The sequence below is a fragment of the Salvia miltiorrhiza genome, chromosome 4, assembly GCF_028751815.1.
Source record: "Salvia miltiorrhiza cultivar Shanhuang (shh) chromosome 4, IMPLAD_Smil_shh, whole genome shotgun sequence".
NCBI lineage: Eukaryota > Viridiplantae > Streptophyta > Magnoliopsida > Lamiales > Lamiaceae > Salvia > Salvia miltiorrhiza.
Window position 1 is genome coordinate 9,156,052 of NC_080390.1, and position 20,358 is coordinate 9,176,409.

At 37.6% G+C, this 20,358-nt stretch overlaps 2 protein-coding genes across 2 annotated transcripts; both read right to left on the bottom strand.

Moving 5' to 3' along the window:
- Nucleotides 1–7,030: 7,030 nt before the first annotated feature.
- LOC131022956 (protein NRT1/ PTR FAMILY 5.5-like) lies at nucleotides 7,031–12,944 on the bottom strand. The gene is made up of 6 exons (XM_057952495.1): nucleotides 12,624–12,944; nucleotides 12,308–12,543; nucleotides 10,178–10,326; nucleotides 9,818–9,828; nucleotides 9,277–9,724; nucleotides 7,031–7,865 (listed from the first exon to the last, which is right to left on the bottom strand). Exons 1-6 carry the CDS (start codon nucleotides 12,658–12,660, stop codon nucleotides 7,076–7,078), a joined length of 1,671 nt encoding a protein of 556 aa, XP_057808478.1. The 5' UTR covers nucleotides 12,661–12,944; the 3' UTR covers nucleotides 7,031–7,075.
- A 712-nt stretch (nucleotides 12,945–13,656) lies between these two features.
- On the bottom strand, nucleotides 13,657–16,664 carry LOC131022601 (protein NRT1/ PTR FAMILY 5.5-like). The gene is made up of 4 exons (XM_057952115.1): nucleotides 16,505–16,664; nucleotides 16,191–16,405; nucleotides 15,577–16,118; nucleotides 13,657–14,778 (listed from the first exon to the last, which is right to left on the bottom strand). Exons 1-4 carry the CDS (start codon nucleotides 16,527–16,529, stop codon nucleotides 13,878–13,880), a joined length of 1,683 nt encoding a protein of 560 aa, XP_057808098.1. The 5' UTR covers nucleotides 16,530–16,664; the 3' UTR covers nucleotides 13,657–13,877.
- Nucleotides 16,665–20,358: the final 3,694 nt, after the last annotated feature.

The window sequence follows — 20,358 nt, forward strand, 5'->3', positions numbered from 1 at the left end:
CTTATTCCAAGCGGCGCATAATTTGTTTCGGGGCAAGATTCAACTGATTTTCGATCCATTGATGACAAAGAGCTTATGAGGGGAAATTTCATCAAGGATAGGCACACTATTGTTCCCCATCATAAACGGCACTGCGTCATCGAGTATGCGAATGCTAAAGCTGCCGCAGGCATTGTACAAGGCGCTGGTCCATCTTCTCATTCAAACGACGAGGACGAGGAAGACGAGGCAGAGCCCACTGCTTCACCCGAGCTAGCCCTCACATACCCTGATGCCCCACTCACACAACACCATTTTGATACATCTATGACTGCTTTTCAATCTCATTTTGACAATGTCATTGGTGATTTTCGCAGAGTCCTGTTAGCGCGTTTGGATACTCAGGATCAGAGGATATCTGCGTTGGAGACTAGCTGGGATTCTTGGACCCAGCGTTATCCACATCCACCACCTACGGGCCATCAATGAATCACACCATTGCCAGCTCATCGATTTTCAGGGAAGTTTCATTTTTCTCCTTTTCACTACTTCATTGCACTTGGGCATTGAGGACATTGCTCAGTTTTAGTGTGGGGGGGTCGTTGTTTCTCATGTGATTTGATGAGATTGCGTGTGTTGTGATGTGTGAGTATTTGTGAATCCGTGCAGTAATTTAGTTTTGCATAGTAGAGGTTTGATTTAAGTTAGTTTATTTTTGCTTGAGTCAGCTAGATTTGAGTTGAATCTTTGGAATTCATTGTTGATTGTGACTTAACTGAAATGAGACCTTTTTTATACTTGTTGCTGTGGGGCAAGTTTATGAAATATGATTGAGGTGATTTGTCCGGCTGAAATTTGAAGGAGTGTTATCATTGCAGTTGCTTAAATACTTGTCTCTAATTCAGAAGTGTTCCATCTTGTACGAATTGATTTGGTTGTAGTTCATTCTTGAGATTTTGTACTCGTTGGAATTTGAGGAGTTGCCTTAAAAAAAAGAATGAAAAGGAAAGAAAAAAAAAAGAGAAAAAAAAAACAAAATAAAAAAGCAACAAAAATCAAAGAAAAAAAGTTTCAGAGTTTGGGAATAAGAGGGATGTACCTCATTTACTTTTTCGTTATTGTTGAATAAATGTAAAGAGACTTGTTGATAAAAGCAGCTGCATTAGGTAACTCACTTCTTATGGGGGGCTGGGTCTGATCCGATTGATTATCTCATAGAGGAGTAACATGCTTCGGGTTAATTGTGATTTTCATTGATGTTGGGAAATGGTTGACCATGGTTCTGAAGAGGATATGATGTCAATGTTGAGATAACCGGAAATGAAGTCTCTTAAGTTCAAACTCTACTACGTTGAACTAGATTTTTGCTTGAGGACAAGCAAATGCTTAGTGTGGGGGGATTTGTTTCGTCGTCTTTGTGCCATTGTCTATTATTAGTTTAGTCATATTTTATTGTAAAAGTTGTGTAGAGTAGTGGTGATTTTGTGTTAATTTGAGCTTAATGGTTAATTGTGATGCTTTAGGTGTTAAATGAAGAATGTCGATGTTAAAGCATTTGAAGATTGTGAAGAAAGCTCATAACGCGCAAAAGAGAGTGTTTAAGATATGCTAACCATGGCTCACAATGAGTCGAGGGTGATTAGAAGAAGATTGAGAAGAGAAGGCAGTGAGCCGCGGTGCACTAGCCAACCGGGTTGACTGCTTGAAGGAAAATGGACAAAATGTGAAGTGAGCCGCGGCTCACTAGTCAACCGGGCTGACCCTGACAGTTTTCTTACGGGAATTCTCATAAGAAGGGCGGTTTTTAGAGATTCAAATAGCCTTTTTTCACTTAGAACTTCTATCATTTTCCCTTTTTGAAGCAAGAGCAATAGGAGAACTTTATTTTATCATTTTATTTCACTTCCTTTACGCATTGGAATGGATTTGCACTTTGAATTTCGCAATTATTTCTTTATCTTTCTTCTTTGTTTTTATTCCATGATTTACTTTTTCTCCTACTTTGAATTCCACAGCATGATGAACTAATTTCCATAATCTAGGGTTGGAGATTCAATTGGGTTTAATTGATTTGCTTGTGATGTATTGATGCACTTTATCCGATTCAATTGTTTGATTTTCGATTTAGCAATTGATCACTGCTTGATTGTGTTTGCAACGTGTGAGATCGAGAGAAGAACTCGTTGCTTGACCGTGGTTAAATTGGAATTAGACTTAATCGGAAACGTATAGTCTAATAATTGATGAAGTCATGTGATTTAATTAGCGTAGACTCATACTTGAATGTGAAAACTATGGTTTGAGCACCTACGTTAGGAGAATTTTGTGAGTTTATTAATTGTGCATGATCTTCACTTGTTTATTGATTTCCCGAGAAGATGATCCGTCGCCCTAGAATCTTTAATCCTTGAATTTCCGTTTGTTTTATTACTTTGAATTTATTTCTCGTTGTTTTAGATACATTACTTGATCACTTGAAAATTGGTTAGAATGTTTAGGTGTTTCTATTTTTACGTGTTTAACACATAGATAATTAGCCCTGCTAAGTCTTTCTCGTGGAATACGACTTGGGTCAACTTGTCACTCTACGATTGACCTCGTTCTCTTGCGAGCAATCTAAAGAGTATACTTTAGGTTGAACAAAATTTTGGCGCCGTTGTCGGGGACCAAAATTTTGAAAGTAACCTCACGTTGTCATGGGAAAAGAGTCACTTTATGGTAACAAGTGGAATTGTACTTGGACATGTTGTCTCAAGTGAGGGGATTGCAGTAGATAAGGCTAAAGTGGATGTTATTGAAAAATTACCTCCACCGGTTAATGTGAAGTGTGTTAAAAGTTTTTTGGGTCATGCGGGTTTTTACCGTAGATTCATTAAAGACTTTTCTAAAATTAGCCAGTCTTTATGTCGATTGTTAGCTCAGGATGTTCCTTTTGAGTTTGATGAAAAATGTTTACTTGCATTTAATACTCTTAAGGAAAAGTTAATTTCTGCTCCTGTTGTTATAGCCCCCGATTGGTCTTTACCATTTGAGATAATGTGTGATGCTTCAAATTCTGTTGTTGGAGCTGTCTTAGGACAACGAGTTGACAAGATGTTGTGTGTAATATATTATGCAAGTTTGATTAGTTTATTTTTGGTTGAGTCGGCTAGATTTGAGTTGAACCTTTGGAATTCATTGTTGATTGTGACTTAACTGAGATGAGGTCGTTTTTATACTTGTTGATGTGGGGCAAGTTTATGAAATATGATTGAGGTGATTTGTCCGGCTGAAATTTGAAGGAGTGTTATCATTGCAGTTGCTTAAATACATGTCTCTAATTCAGAAGTGTTCCATCTTGTAAGAATTGATTTGGTTGTATTTCATTCTTGAGATTTTGTACTCATTGGAATTTTAGGAGTTGCCTTAAAAAAAAAGAATGAAAAAGAGAAAAAAAAAACAAAAAGCAACAAAAATCAAAGAAAAAAAGTTTGAGAGTTTGGGAATAAGAGGGATGTACCTCATTTAGTTTTTCGTTATTGTTGAATAAATGTAAAGAGACTTGTTGATAAAAGCGGCTGCATTAGGTAACTCACTTCTTATGGGGGGCTGGGTCTGATCCGATTGATTATCTCATAGACGAGTAACATGCTTCGGGTTAATTGTGATTTTCATTGATGTTGGGAAATGGTTGACCATGGTTCTGAAGATGATATGATGTCTATGTTGAGTTAACCGGAAATGAAGTCTCTTAAGTTCAAACTCTACTACGTTGAACTAGATTTTTGCTTGAGGACAAGCAAATGCTTAGTGTGGGGGGATTTGTTTCGTCGTGTTTGTGCCATTGTCTATTATTAGTTTAGTCATATTTTATTGTAAAAGTTGTGTAGAGTAGTGGTGATTTTGTGTTAATTTGAGCTTAATGGTTAATTGTGATGCTTTAGGTGTTAAATGAAGAATGTCGATGTTAAAGCATTTGAAGATTGTGAAGAAAGCTCACAACGACGCAAAAGAGATTGTTTAAGACATACTAACCATGGCTCACAATGAATCGGGGGTGATTAGAAGAAGATTGAGAAGAGAAGGCAGTGAGCCGTGGCGCACTAGCCAACCGGGTTGACTGCTTGAAGGAAAATGGGCAGAATGTGAAGTGAGCCGCGGCGCACTAGTCAACCGGGCTGACCATGACAGTTTTCTGACGGGAATTCTCATAAGAAGGGCAGTTTTTAGAGATTCAAATACACTTTTTTCACTTAGAACTTCCATCATTTTCCCTTTTTGAAGCAAGAACAATAGGAGAACTTTAGTTTATCATTTTATTTCACTTTCTTTACGCATTGGAACGGATTTGCACTTTGAATTTCGCAATTATTTCTTTATCTTTCTTCTTTGTTTTTATTCCATGGTTTACCTTTTCTCCTACTTTGAATTCTACAGCATGATGAACTAATTTCCATAATCTAGGGTTGGAGATTCAATCGGGCTTAATTGATTTGCTTCTGATGTATTGATGCACTTAATCCGATTCAATTGTTTGATATTCGATTTAGCAATTGATCACTGCTTGATTGTGTTTGCAACGTGTGAGATCGAGAGAAGAACTCGTTGCTTGACCGTGGTTGAATTGGAATTAGACTTAATCGGAAACGTATAGTCTAATAATTGATGAATTCATATGATTTAATTAGCGTAGACTTATACTTGAATGTGAAAACTATGGTTTGAGCACCTACGTTAGGAGAATTTTGTGAGTTTATTAATTGTGCATGATCTTCACTTGTTTATTGATTTTCCGAGAAGATGATCCGTCGCCCTAGAATCTTTAATCCTTGAATTTTCGTTTGTTTAATTACTTTGAATTTATTTCTCGTTGTTTTAGATACATTACTTGATCACTTGAAAATTGGTTAGAATGTTTAGGTGTTTTTATTTTTACGTGTTTAACACATAGATACTTAGCCCTGCTAAGTCTTTCTCGTGGAATACGACTTGGGTCAACTTGTCACTCTACGATTGACCTCGTTCTCTTGCGAGCAATCTAAAGAGTATACTTTAGGTTGAACAAATAACTTAGCCCAAGATATGTTTAATGGTTGGAGAGCGAGAGGTAGATAAATTAGACTGCAATTAGTTCTAGATGTAAAGACTGCAGTATCTTAATGGCTGAGTTTGTTGTTTTCTCTAGTTTATTTATAAATATTTACAGATTTGATTTTTCTCACCTGAGCTTTTTCTTGTTTAGCATAATGATAAGTTAGTTTTATTTCTTTCAGGATAGTGTATGTTTTTTAGATAAATCTTTCTTAATCTCATAGAAACAATTAGTAATACATATACATGGTTATGTCACAAAATGCAGATCCTGTACAGCATCCCAATTTTTCATCTGAAGTAAAATTAAAATCAGTATTAAAATGCAATATATATGAGGTTCAAGAACTATAACTCACAGGGCAGTAGCAAGCCTGCATTTCAGAAGAATGCATTACGAAGTTTATCCTATTTTTTCACTATTTAGTATTTACTTACAAATGCTGTAATAATTTCAAAATATATATATAGGATGGAAAATGACCGAGCTAGTCAAGTTAGCGAAGAGGGAAGTAATCGAGGAAGAGGTAAAAATAAACGATTTTGGACATTTGAAGAAGATACCGTGCTGTTAAAGTGTCTACATGAGTTGTCTTGTGATCCTAAATGGAAAAGTGAAAGTGGTTTCAAGAGTGGTTACATGAATAAGCTTGAAGAGATGATAAAAGTTGTGCTCCCTACTTGTGGCTTGAGTGCTGATCCACATATTGAGTCCCGGATTAAACATTGGTCCGAGTAGTGCAGTGCACTTGCTGAAATGCTATCTACTTCAGGCTTTGGGTGGGATTGTGAAAAGAAGATGTTGCAAACAGAAAATAATGTGTTTGATGAATGGGTGAAGGTAATATTTCTTCCCTTTGTTGGCTTTTACTTTTGCTTTAAATTCTTTTCTAGTGACATCTAAGTAGAGATATATGAATGTAGAGATACATCTAAGAAAATAAAGTGCTTCGTTTTCTAAGAATTCGTAAAATATCATTATAGTAGAAGAAATGTTTAACTGTTTGTATGTACTGAACTTTCATTCTGGTTCATTAAGTATAAGCAGCAATTCTGGCTTGTAGAATAGTTTGCTGCTTTTCTCTTTTTCCATGCACGTGTCTTTTCTCATTAGTAGAATGCGCTTGGTGGTCTGTAGTTATAAGTACAATATTTCTCAAGTACTGAATTATCCATAAACATGCATACTAATGCTTATGTACTAGAAGAATGATAATTGATGTGTGGAGTTTGTGAAATAAACAATGATCGGATATATTTGTCAAATAATCTTTTAACTGATCCAATACCGTGATATTTTGTTTTCTTTGTGGCTTCACCTTTGCCTTTTCTGCCGAAATCATTTTCCTACTCTAATTTTCTCTTTTGACAGAATGATAAGAAAGCAAAAGGATTATATGGGATTCCCTTTCCCCATTATGACACACTTGTTGAAATTTATGCCAAAGATAAAGCAACCGGAGATGCTAGTGAGTCTTTTGTAGGAGCTATCAACAACATGGATGCTGAGTTTGCTAATGAACCATTGGTGGTAGAGAGTGATGAAGAAGATGATGCAAATTCAATAACTCATTCCGGGAAGCGTCCAATGAAAAAAAAGAGTTTAACGACCCAACTCCTTTGAAGAAAACAAAGCTCAAAGATTTGAAGGGAAAAGAAAAATGGCAAAGTAAAGTAAGTGATGCCGATGGATTAGTTAGTTCTATTCAAAGTGTTTCAACCAATTTTGAGAAGATATTTGAGAACATCAACACAAATTTGGGAACTATGGCTTGTGCTTGGGCGAAAGCGGAAGAGAGGGAACAAAAGTTGGATGATAAGGCGAACAAAGTGCTAGAAGAAGTGATGAAGTTAGATGGCCTTTCTCCTTCCGAAGCTTTGGAAGTGGCTACAATTCTCATGGCGGAAGAACACAAGTGTCACATATTTTATCAAACACCTAATAAAAGTAACACTTATTGTTACCATTCCTCCACTTTATTTGATTCCATTCCTTTTTCATTCCTTTAATTGAACCAAACGACCACTAAGAGTGTGTTCGCATGTACCCCAAACCAACCACATTAAACACAACTAGATTGACACCACTCAAACCCGCCAGCACCCAATAATACCGATCCAAATGACTCTTATTCAGCGTATACTGAAACCAATCGCTTAATCTCCTGACAACATAAACTGACAGCACACTCGACAAGAATCCCAACCCACACACAAAATTAACCGCAACATCAAAGTACCTCTGCGCCGCCCTCGCCGCCGCCTTATCATCATCAAGTTTCTTCCGCAACCATTGAGGAGCACGATCCTTGTAAAACTCCACGATGCTCTTTCGAAGGAACGAATCCAGCCCCGCGAGAAGGAAGAACTGGAACAGCAGCCACGCCGCGTGCATCGGTATCACCTCATCGTCCGGCTTGTCGATCAGACCGTGGCTCCTGATCACCCGTAGCCTCTTCATCTCCATCGCTGCGGCGGCCACGCAGCATAGGACCGAGTACACCATCGCCGCTCCGATCCCGCCTATCGGGAGGTCGATACGCAGCTTTTTTCTACCGATCTTGAAAAAGATGTAGAGCCACATGTCGTGAAACAGCTTGAAGACTATCACCGGCAGCTGCAGCGCAAGGAGAGGCACGTTCCATTTCCCGACACGGCGGTTCATGTGGTTTGCTTGCTCCACGAAATAAGTGTTTCCGACCGACGACACCATCCCGCAGACTAGGAACGTGATCGATATAGGAGCCATCCTCACCACAAATTTTGCGGTTTCGACACTTTGCTCGTCGAAGAAGGGCAGAGCCCGGTCCAAACACCTAAATCACTTATTGCATCAGTCAAGAATTCGGATCTTATATGCTTTATATGAGCTCATTGTCATAAACAGGACCGTAACTATTTTCAGAAAGAGAACTATATATTACGGAATTCGAAAATGAGGAATAGAGCTTCCATTTTTTAAATTTTACTCTTATTTCGAGCCCAAAAATCAATTATTTGGGATTTTGGTGACACCTAAAGCTCGTTGCTGACGTGGCCATGCCATGTCACCTTTTTATCAAATTTTTTTCCCTTTTTTGTATTATTGTTTTTTTAGCACCAGTCTAAAATAAAAGTTTAATTAAAATTTATTCATTTTTAGTTAGAATTTTTTAATTAGAACTGATTAATTAATTTAACTAAAATATAAATAAATAAATGAGAAGGGGATGGGCACTATATTGAAATACGAATATTATTTGAACATATTTCTTTATATTATTGTTGCGACAATTTAACATAATTGTTGTGTTAAATAATTAGATTTTTTATAAATATTAAGTGTAAAAAATATATTTAAAAGGCGTAAATTCAAAAAAAAAAGGAAAAAAATATAATTTTATTTTCTTTTAGGCTTAAATGTGCTAAAAAATCGATAATATAAATTTTTTTTTACCAAAAAGGTGAGACGGTACGGCGTGCCACGTCAGCAACATATTTTAGGTGTCACCAAAAGCCCCAATAATTGGCTTTGGGCCCGAATTAGGAGTGTAAATGTAAAAAATGAAAGTTATCATGCTTATTTTTAAATTTCATATTATATAAACATCTTTCTAAAAACATTGAAAGTTACAGTCTTATTTTAACAATTAACTTAGCTTCATGCTATCACATCTCCTATTGCATTTATAAATGATGGACACATGGTAATACTAATGTATTTAGGATTTAGAGAGTTTATATAAGAAAATTATACATTTTAATATTGGGCAAATCTCTAAACTCTTAAAATTGTCACATGTCCATTTTGAGATCATCTATTTCATTTTTGGTGTCCCGTTCAAGATAATTTATTAGGATTCACTAATCCAATTAGGATTTTATATTTTTAAAATTTATTGAACTAATAATTGATTTTTTTTTTGATAGAAACTATTAAGATTAAGTAATCCAAAGTTTGCTGTATATTTTTTTTAACTTTCACTTTTTGTGATGAATATTAATTTGAATTCATTATATAATAATATTTTTATTTTTTAATCAATTAATTTGCATAAGATAATAAAATCAATATTTACATTTTAATTGAGAGTATTACATTTTAATTTGGAATTAATAAATAAGTATGATTGAATTTAATTAGAACGAATCCATAGTTTTTTTTGCCGAATTAGTATTGTTACTATGAAAATAAAACACTACTAATAATATTGTAAAAAAGGAGTAAAAAAATCCAGCAATCATTACCTAGGAAAACGATCAAAGAACGGCTTCTGATCATCGTGGGTTGGATTCAACGGCTGAGATTTGTTGTTTGAAGTAGCGGCTGAATATATTACTCTACAAACGCTGGTTAGTGGACTCCCCTTACCTTTTGGACGATTATACCAACGGCTTCCACAGAGAAACCAAATGCCCATAAACGCACTGTAGATTGCTGGAATTCCAAATAGAAGTTTCCATTTCCTTGTCCACACAAAGATGAGAAGTGATCCGATTAAGTACATCACAATCTTATCAACCCAAACACAAAATTTCAAATACTTTAGCATTGCTTCGGGCAAGCCCTGTTCGTCGCATAGAGCGTCTAAGGAGAAACTGATGCCGGCTCTTCCAAGGGCTGCTAGCACCAAAGATGAGAAGTGATCCGAATCTCTAATAGCTGCCGGACGCAGATGGGTGCAAGGGGGTACAGCTGTACCCCCAAAAAAAAAATTTTTTTTTTAGTATATATACATAGTATAATATATTTAGATACAAAGGTTGGAGTGTTCCCTAAGCAACTTACAAGTTACACGCCTACAGACATCAAACACCAAACACCAAATTAACATATTTTAACTCCCTTTCTCTAATCCCAATACCCCCAAAAAAATCCTAGCTCCGCCAAATTAACAAATTAACATAGTATAATCAATCCTTTACCTCAATTCTTAATTAAATAAAAAAATTGAACGTACACATTTTGTATTTGGAATGCAGAGTTATTACTAATTATATTTGTATTTTAGTAAAAAAAAAATGTCTAAAATGTATTGAAGGCCTAAAAAAAATTTCTCGGGGGCTACCGCCCCCGAACCCCCGTAAAAGTTCAACCCCCTTAAAAAAATCCTAGCTCCGTCAATGTTTATAAGATTATTTTTTGCACCCCCAGTTTTTAAATCCTGGATCCGCCACTGCTGTGTAGAATAGAGCTTCTTGCGTGCCGTTGAGGCACGTCTCCGCCCCTGGTGTCCGGCACCTGCCGCCGTAGTGGTCGAGGATTTCAGGCACGGAGAGAGCAACCATACCAATTCCCTACAAGAGTCGTTCATCATGTTTATATTGATGCATGTCGCATTTAGAGCTAGGGCTATAAATGAACACAGTTACTCGCAAGCTATTAGAGATTCGGTTCGAAAAAAGTTCGTTCGGAGCTCGATTCGATAATAAACGAGCCGAGCTCGAGCCTGACAGCACTCGGCTCGTTGAGCTTGCGAACATGTTTTCGAGTCTGTTCATGAACCTTCAATCGAGCCTTCAATCAAGTTAGTGCACGAGCTTTAAACGAGTCGAGCTCGAGTAACATATTAATTAAGAAAATTTTCCTAAATTTTTAACAAGTTTGAGCTCGAACATCATATATACGAACATCTAACGAGTCGAGCTCGAGCTTAAGCTTGAATTCAATATTATCGAGCATCACCCGAGCCGAGCTCAAACGCCCGAATATTTAAACGAGCCAAGCTCGAGCTTGCTAATATTCGGCTCGTTTACGACCCTGTTTAAAGCTATCAAGGTTATCGGGCCGAAAATTGATTGGGTCGAGACTAGTTTTTTGCAATCTAGTCGGATCAAAAAATAAATGAGGAGACACTTTATTCTACCCCAAAACATATAATAATAAGAAATTATAATTTGTATTTCAAAAAAAAAAAAGACTAGGAAATTGTATGAAAATATAGAAATAATAGTCATTTTATAATTTAATACCCTTACACCAAAATTTTGATAATTACATGAATTTTTTGGGTAAATTTTTGTAACAGTATATACATAAATTTTGATACATGAAAAATTCACGTAAGCGTACGAAGGAAAGGAAAAATAGCTACTATTTACACATTTCATTTATCTATATGAATATACTTTCTTTTGCCGTACGAGAATATGAGACAATATCCAATTGTAGACTTTCTCATATATAGAAAGAAAGTTGTAGCTATGCAAATAAAAATATAAGAATACTAATTATTTTTACTATTATGCCTTTGCACAATTTACACGAATTTTTTATATAATCAAAATTTGTGTAACAATGTAAGAATTATTATTATATGAATTTACACAGAAAAGTAAATCCGTACCTGTAACAATGTATTGACATTGTCACACAAAGTTCGTGTAAGAGCATGATAATAATAAATTATTATTGTCCCCAAATGGACACAAAACTTTCTGTCTGTGAACAGTGAGGTCTCGAGTTCAAACCCCACTGCTCCCCCTCCCTAGCTCCCCCAAGTCAAAAAAAATAAAAAATAAATTATTATTATTTTTATATTTTTATTCATGTAGTTATAAATTCTTATGCTTTTTTTTTATAAATTACACAAGTAAATAAAGAAATTAAAAAACCGCACGACGATGAATTCAAACCCAAAACTTCAGACCTTGAGTATTGTTCACTTACCGCTAGGCCAACACACATTCATTTCTTATGTTTTTTTTTTTATATAAATTACAATATCAAATAAATAAACTTAAAGACCGCGACACATAGAACTCGAATCTAAGACGTTTGACCTTAGGCATTAACTCATTACCGCTTAGCGAACACACGCGCATTTTTTATGTTGTTTGATAAAATAAGATGTTGCCTCATTGAATATTGTCTCAAAATAAATTATACTACTATATTTTACAGGGCTGCGCCTTGATCCAAATGGGCAGTTTGGGCCGGCCCAAAAATTAATGGGGACATTTTTTTTGGCTGTCGGGACTGAACATTGACAGCTCTAATTGCATGCATTTATTATAAGATTAATGGGCAAAAAAAAAATCACAACCTCACTTTTTGATCGAATGGAAAGTGTCACGGCACAATTTTTTTCACTAGAAGTTGAAACAAATTGTTTTCTCTTGGTAAAAAATTGGCCCCACATAATTTCTTCAATTATAAAAAGAAAGAACAAGATTTAAGGCAAATAATCAAAAAGTGGAATTTAAGGCAAGAGTAGGATATATAGGAAACACTAAAAAATGGTATTCATGTAATTGTAGATAAGGTTGATGAGCTCACGACAGTAGAGAATAGGGTGGAAATGAGGGCCACAGCAAAGTTTCCGACAAGTGTGTCGGCCAAGAACTGGAGAAAAGGCGGCAAAATAAGGCTCATTCCCTCCCATAAATTCATGATTGCAGCAGCGTGAGTGAAGCTTAGCCTCCACCCATTTGTCAAGTAAACTTGCATCACAAAAAATACACGATGCACCAAAGCATCCGGAAACTTGGGTGCTACAATCATACCACACTTCACTGCAAATACCCCAAACTCAAATTCATCAATAATCTTTATATGAACACAGAATAAAAGAGGCGAAAGGTGAATTCTTTACTCATGTTAGTAAGGGCATTCCAAATCCTATCAGCCATTGTTTGTCGACTGCAGCTCGACAAGTTTAGATCGCGGCTACAAACTTATTTAAAGCCAACGTTCTTGAAAGTTGGCCCACTTTCAATATCCCTTCCCCTGTTTTGGAGTTTCTAATTAATTTAATGGTGTTTTAGGTTACCACAATCAGTAAAGAATAAAGTTAGTTTCATGTTGTTTGCAACTTCGGGAAGGTTTTTAGGTAAAGAATAATAAACGTGCAACATGCCAGTTGGTGAATCGAAACTCTATGTGAATAGAAATGTTCCGTATATATAATGTACTAATTTGGGGTATTTGGATGTAACGAATTTTGAGAATTTTTTTATTTTTTTTCATGATTTTAAAAAAATCCAAATAAGGGTTTGAATTTTATCTATGGAAAGCAACTAATCAAATTGAAAACTAATCTGCCTTCTATTTGGATTTGAATTCATAATTTTGTATTTGAGATTGCGATAAATAATTACATAACTATAAAATTTGGATTACGCATCAAACTACGGACATCGTTGAGAAGATGAAGTTTGAATAGAAGCATAGGATTGTCTACCGCCTAAAGAAGTAGAATTATTTTAAGAATCCCTCAGTCTCCCTCACACTACTCCTCGTAATTTAAAAGAAAGGGGGGGGGGGGGGGGTATAGTAATAGTAATAAAAGTAGTAGTAATATTTACGAAATTTATGATACTAATAAAAAAAAATTGAGGATACATAATTGCATAATATTAATTGACATAAATGCACTCACATTAATATTCATTTAAAACTATCGACAACATTTAAAAAAAAGTAAAAATTGTATTGTTGTAACCATCAGTCAGTTTAGCCACATTGACAATTCTGACACATATATTAGTATCAATTTGACACGAGCGCTATATTTTTACATTTGAATTAAAAATAAAATTTACAAGAATCATCAATAAAACGCTGAAAGTTCGTATACATACACACTGATACACACAAATAATGCTACATTTCTAGGGGTATATATATAAATTTAAATCCTAACATGAATTTATATACTACTATAAAATAAAATTAAGATAGGGATAGCCAATGCCAACTTGCCTTTAGCTCATTAATTGGACTACCCAATTCCTACAAAAGGAGATAAAAAATTTGATCTCCAAGTACTTAAGCAAAAGACAAGTTTCTAAACTTAACAAAGATTTACAATCACAGCAGAAACAAATTGTCGTGACGATCTAATATTCTAACAGAAGCTGCAGCACCAACATTTGGAGTTCTCATCAAAGCTTTCATCAATCCCACCGAAGTCGGCCCCTCCCAACTCCTGCAGCTCCGACTCCTTATAACGATACAACATCGCTACAACCACAAAAACCCCAAGATTCACAGCCATCAACCACGCCAAAGTCCAGTAATACTTATCCATCCTACTCCCATTCAAATCATGCTGAAACCAACTCCTCTTCCCCCCTCTCTCACTCACCTTCCCCACCACAAAAACCGACGCCACACTCCCCAAAATCCCCACGCCAAACACCGCGCTGATCATAAACGGCAGGTACGGCCGCGTCGACGCCGGCGCCTGGTCCACGAAGAAGCAGAGCGCGCTGTAGTTGAAAATCCCCGTCGACGCTCCGAGCAGCACGAACTGCGGCAGCAGCCAGAACATGCTCATCGGCACGGTCGCGTCGGGCTTCTCGACGAGGCCGTGCGCCCGCACCACGCCGAGCCTGCGGGCCTCGACCTTGGCCGCGGTGACGCAGCAGAGGATCGCGAGGGTCATGGACACCGCAATCCCGAGGGGAGGGGCGAACTTGATCGACCCGGACCGGGCGAGGCGGTTCGCGAGCATGGCGTAGAGCTTGGCGATCTGGTTCTGGGTTTGGTCGAAGAACCAGAGGAGGGCGACAGAGGGGAGCTTCAGGCGGCCGACTTTGTGGTCCAGGTGGTCCAGCTGCTCCACGAAGTAGGTGAAGCCGATGGCGTTGACCACGCCGCAGAGGATGAATGTCGTCCACACGGGGACCATGCGTAGGATGGTTTTTGTCTCTTCGACTTCCGTCACCGTGCAGAGCCGCCATAGATTCTGCGCTTGTTCCTCTAGCGGCTTCGTAGGTCTCACGATTGCAGCCTTGTCCAAACACCTAAACATCAAGCCACTATTTGATTGCGAATTTATCGAAAGAATATAAGAAAAATTGCGAAAATTTTTATCATGTCTTAGCGTTCCCTAGCAATATAAGAAGCTTTTTTATTTTTATTTTGAAATCATCAGATTACTGATATTTTGTGTGACTTTTGTATTGTAAGAAGAAATTTGTGTTTTAAAAATTTCAAATCCAAAATGTAAAAAATATGATCCTCATCAAGAATTTTTCCTATGTTCGCCCCTGTTCTTTGCCATCTTTATCATAGTATTCTTTAGGGGAATTTTTGTTTTTTTTTTCACACTAGTCCTTCCTTACTCTCATAATAATATTATCACGGAATGAGATTCAGTTAACCACACTTTATGTCCCACTTTCAATTTTATTTATTTTCTTATGTATTTTTTTCTTCAATTTCAACTTTATATGCTTTAGTTTAATTTTGTGATTATTAACTAGGGTTTATTCCATCAATCTAGGGTATATAATTATTTTTTATCATTTAATTTCACTTTTATTAGTTAATAATAGGTTGATAAATTCAAAGTCATGGTATATACTTTTTAATTTTTTTAAAAAAATTTGTGCTAATTCGTGTCCACTACACCTAACCTAATTAAAAAATTGTATCCTAGATGGAGGAGGTATTATCCATAAGTAGAGTGAAAAAAGGGAAAATACCTGTTCAAATAAATTTTCTATTCTAATCGAAATAAAATTCTCTCTCTACAAAACATGATAGCATGAAAAATGGGGGAAACAAATGCTAAAAGTTGGAAGAGGAGAGAGAGAGACCTGAGGCTCTTTGTATGCGGAATGACGTAAAGTTGAGGATGATTGAGCTCGAATAGCTCTTTAGGATCTCGTGGGATTCTACAAAACAGCTTCGAAACGGCGGCGGCGAAGACTCGAAAAAACTTCGTTAAAGGGCTTCCCGGCGGCTTGAAATACTTGTAAGAGCAGGATCCGCTGAAGAAGAGGAGAGTGGCGACGAGGGTGCATATGGCCGGAATCCCGAACCGAACCGACCACGGCTTTATGTAGGGGAGGCCTAAAACCGCCACGAAGGTCAAGACGATGGTGGCGAAGATGCTGTAAAAGAACTTCCAGAACGTTCTCTCATCGTCGTCATCCTCGCCCTCTACTCGGACAAATTGCTCCGCCATGAACGAGTTCCAAGAGGTCAGGTGGCCGGACATGCCGAAGGCTATCAAAGGCAGCGCGGTGTAGAAGAGTACTTTCTGCCCCTGCCCGATGCATTCCGCCTTGTACTCTCTGCATGTTCCCATTGTACGCCCCAAAACCGGCGGAGTCGACATTGCCAGGAACCCTAATCCCTGAAATTGAATTCGATTTTAGGAAAGGAAGAAACACGCGAATTAGTTGAAAGGGATGGCGATTTTTTTTACAGCGCTGTAAGAGAAGCTGGAAAGGAGGAGCATCCAGTAATTTCCGGTGAGGGTTTCGACTAGGAATGCTAGGAATAACGGCAATATAGCCACCACGCCCCAAAACACATTGACGATTGCGGCGGCGCGTGTGAAACCGAGCTTCCACACGTTGGTTAAGTAGGCCATCATCACGTACATGGCGTATATGGCCAATATGTCCACCCATAGTAGAACTGCAAGAATCATATATATAAACGAACCTTTACTTCCCAGAATTAGCCTAAATATAAATCAAAATAGTATAGACTAATTCATTAAAAGTCGATTCTCACCTATCACTCTTGCAACTGTCGCCATTGATGCGAGCTAGCTTCTTCTCACTGTTTCAAGAGAGACGAACTGAACATATACATGTGATAGGTAGGTAGATAGATAGCTAGTATACAATGAGTTGCAGAATATATAAATTAATCAAAGGGTGATTATTGGTTTGGTTATATATCTTTCTTTTGCATAGAGCTGACTTTCATAAATGTTATTAAGTCAAAGTCAACTATAACTAAAAATAGGACAGTAAGTGAAGTTTCACGTCTAGTTCCATTCAGACGTGAAAGAAAAGAAAATAGTTTTGGTGTACTAAAATTTCAAACTATAAACATTAATATAATGAGTGGGAATTGATCTGAAAATCGGCATTATCTCTTCTCGACGCGGATTGACTATATCTTATCATACTTGACTATATAATTTAAACTTTCAAGTAATTGTTTTCTCCATTCATTCCGCGTCTGAGTTTAAATAGACTTCCACCATCTTGCTTCTTGTGAAAGGAGTTGTAATCTGATTTAAAAAATACAGTTATAACAAAATGTAATGTAGGCTGATATCATGCAGGATTTAAATTAAAAAAGTAAAAAAAAAATCCAAGTTTAGAACGCTAGATAACCGTAGAAAATGACAAGGATAATTAAACAATATATAGTTGAATGCGGTGAGGTAGCTTACAATCAAGTAGTTGTTGGAGCCGATCTCTGGCAGCTCGTGGGTATAAAAATCCCAGACAATATTGATGAATGACGGAGAATTATTTTCTCAAGCGCAATGCAAGAATCCAAAATATATTTCAACAAATCCATATGATCGCCAGCACACCCTCAACAAACCTTCTGAACTCGAACACTTTGAGATGCCGGTGTGTCAATGTCTTTCAACATTTTGTTGTACCTTGTTTTCATGCAGCTTGAAAAAACTTTGTAAGAAAAAACTTGTTTAAGAATATGTTTGTTTTAGTTCTGAAAAAGAGATCACAGAGCAGAGCAGAGCACAAATAGAAGAAAAAATTGAATTCAAATTCTTGAAGACGAGTGATTTACATGCATTTTTCACTCCTATGTCGCGTTATTCTTTAGTATTTTGGGCGATTTTATTGAGTTGTTGAGTTGTCTAGTGCTTAAATTACATACTTTTGTGGAATAGAATTCTCGTCTGTGGTCGTGCCGTTTTTATAGGTTTTGGACTCGATTTGGGAGGATTTCGATGATATTGGAGAGAAGTACACGAAGAGACGAGTCCGTAGGCGCAAACGGAGCCCAAATCGAACACCGAACGAGGGAGAACGAGCGTCGGGAAGTCCGCACGTCGGAGGACACGCGGCAGCATGCTAGGCGCGCGCGTCGGAGGTTGTGCGGTCCAAGCATGCGGCCGCATGGCTTGGCCACGCGACGAGACAGAGAGTTTTGGCACGCCATGCGGGCAGGAGGCGCGGCCGCACGTGAAGACCGCGCGAGCTCGCGCCCTGGCCATGCGGCCGTGCGACTGGGCCGCGTTGTCGGGCGCGTTTTTGCCCAAATTTCTAGATTTTTACTGTTTACGCGATTTTGGGTATTTTTGAGAGCTACAAGACCTAGGGCATATAAAATACTCCCTAAGAACTTATTCTCTGGACCTTTTGCCATATTTTCTATCTTTTGGAGAGCTGTGAGAGACGGAGAACACGATCAGAGCAAGAACAGAAGGATCTCGATTTTACTAGGTTTTTATTGTTGAATGTTTTTCTGTTTTCTTGAGGTGTTGATTCTAGTTCATATGTCTATGTGTGGTTAGAATCCCTTTTTCCCAGGGTTTAGGGAGTAAACATAATTTGAATTTCTGACTGTTTGATTCAATTAATCAAGATTATTATCCTTTTTATGTTCTTGTTTATATTGTTTGCTTTATTGATTGGCCACCAATTTAGCATAATCATAGGTTTTAATTTGATATCGGGAGATGATAATTATTACCTAAACGAAGAACATAGAACACATTTATTTTAATTCTAAGAGGAATTATTGGTATTTGTGAGGACATTAATCCTAGAAACTTTTAGGAGTTGCATGTTAGAAGTGTGATCAGGGGACGGTAGCCTTGCACGTAATCAACGGTTTGTATGCCACGGGAGTGTGTATAGACTAACTTTGAGATTGTCTTAGGAAATTCTTCTCATATTTGTTTCTCTTTATTTCTCAGCTTGATTTCTTTATTTCCCGTTATTTATTTATTTAGTTTAAAATAAGAAACTTTCAATTTCGGTTATCCAGATAGAGGATTAGGATCTAGGATAAAATTAATTTTAGTTGGTCTCTGTGGATTCAACCTTGTTTGCCACTATACACAATTGCACCCGTGCACTTGCGGTATGCTAAGAAATTAGCTAACAAGTTTTTGACGCCATTGCCGATGACTGATTATTTACCAGTACTATCTGAAGATTGTTTGAGACTACTCTGGATTTTATTTTTTGTTATTTATTTATGTTATTTTTTTTCCTGTGGTTCTAATTTAAAACTGGTGAATTGTTTAGGTGGTGCATGAACACAAGATCTAAAAATTTACCTCTAGTAAATTTTGATCCGGAAATTGAAGCTACGTGCCGCCATAATAACAACTAGAAAACTAAAGCCATACTGAACACGATGGCTACTGTAGATGAAGTTCGTGCTTTGAGAGAACAACTGAAACAGTTACTTGAAGCTCAGAAAGCTCTTGAAAATCAGAAGCAGCCTCCCATCCATGAGGCGTTCACTCCCTATTATCAGTATCAGGAGCCCCCTAAAGTCAACGCAAACAACTTTGAGCTAAGGACTGGGCTGATCACCATGGTACAACAGAACCAATACGGGGAAAACGCCGTAGAGGATCCCAACGCGTATTTGATGCAGTTTTTGGAGCTATGCAGTACAATAAAGATAAACGGCGTAGCAGATGACATCATTCGCTTTCGTCTATTTCTCTTCTCACTGCGGACAAGGCAAAGTCATGGTACCACACTCTGCAATTGGGAGCAAATCCTGCATGGGAAGATGTGGCACATGTATTCCTGTGCAAGTTCCATCCCTCTGGCCTCACTCTGAAGCTGAAGATGGACATCATTCAGTTCCAGCAATTTGACGAGGAAACGCTAGCAGAAACTTGGAAAAGGTACCAGGAAAAATTGAGGAAGTGCCCATCCCATGGCTTTGATGAAGGTACACTCATGATCATGTTTTACAATGCCTGTGGAGAACGCACGAGAATATTCATGGACACACCAACTAGGGGTTCTCTGCTTAAGAAATGGAGCTCGAATGCAATGGAGATCATAGAGAGTGTGGCCGCTACAAGTTATCAATGGCCATCCGAGAGAGTACAATTGAAGAAAGTTGTTGCTGCTTCCAGCTTAGATCCATTGGCATTGATTTCGACCCAGCTGGCAGAGCTGAACTCGAAAATTACAACATTGACTATTGGAAATCATGAACCAGCTGTGGAGGAACTGACAGGCGTAGAAGATGCCAACTACATTCACGGAAGGAACTTTGGGAATTTCCAGCGTGAACAGTAGGGCGGCTAAAATAGAGGACAACAGTACTAGCAAGGAGGGCGCCCACATCCAAATCTGGCGTATGGAAATCCCAACAATGCAATTCAACCTCCACCAGGATTCTCTGTTACTAATGGAGTCATTAATGAAGAGAAAAAGCCAAATATAGAGGAGTTGATGATGAAGTTTATCTCCAAGTCCGATGAGAGGATGGATAAGATAGAGTCCAATACCGCTGCTTTGGGGACTCAGATGAAGATGTTCGAGACCCAATTGGGTCAATTGGCCAATGCATTTTCAAATCAACATCAACAAGGCCAGTTTCCGAGCAATACAACTGTCAAT

Excerpts from the sequence above, each read along its gene's own strand:
- LOC131022601 (XM_057952115.1), bottom strand. The coding sequence starts at position 16,529 with ATGGCGACAGTTGCAAGAGTGATAG. Across the intron at positions 16,406-16,504 it reads GACAGTTGCAAGAGTGATAG|TTCTACTATGGGTGGACATA; the intron begins GTGAGAATCGAC and ends TGATTCTTGCAG. Across the intron at positions 16,119-16,190 it reads CCAGCTTCTCTTACAGCGCT|GGATTAGGGTTCCTGGCAAT; the intron begins GTAAAAAAAATC and ends ATTCAATTTCAG.
- LOC131022956 (XM_057952495.1), bottom strand. The coding sequence starts at position 12,660 with ATGGCTGATAGGATTTGGAATGCCCTTACTAACATGA. Across the intron at positions 12,544-12,623 it reads GAATGCCCTTACTAACATGA|TGAAGTGTGGTATGATTGTA; the intron begins GTAAAGAATTCA and ends GGGTATTTGCAG. Across the intron at positions 10,327-12,307 it reads CCACCCTATTCTCTACTGTC|GGAATTGGTATGGTTGCTCT; the intron begins GTGAGCTCATCA and ends CGACTCTTGTAG.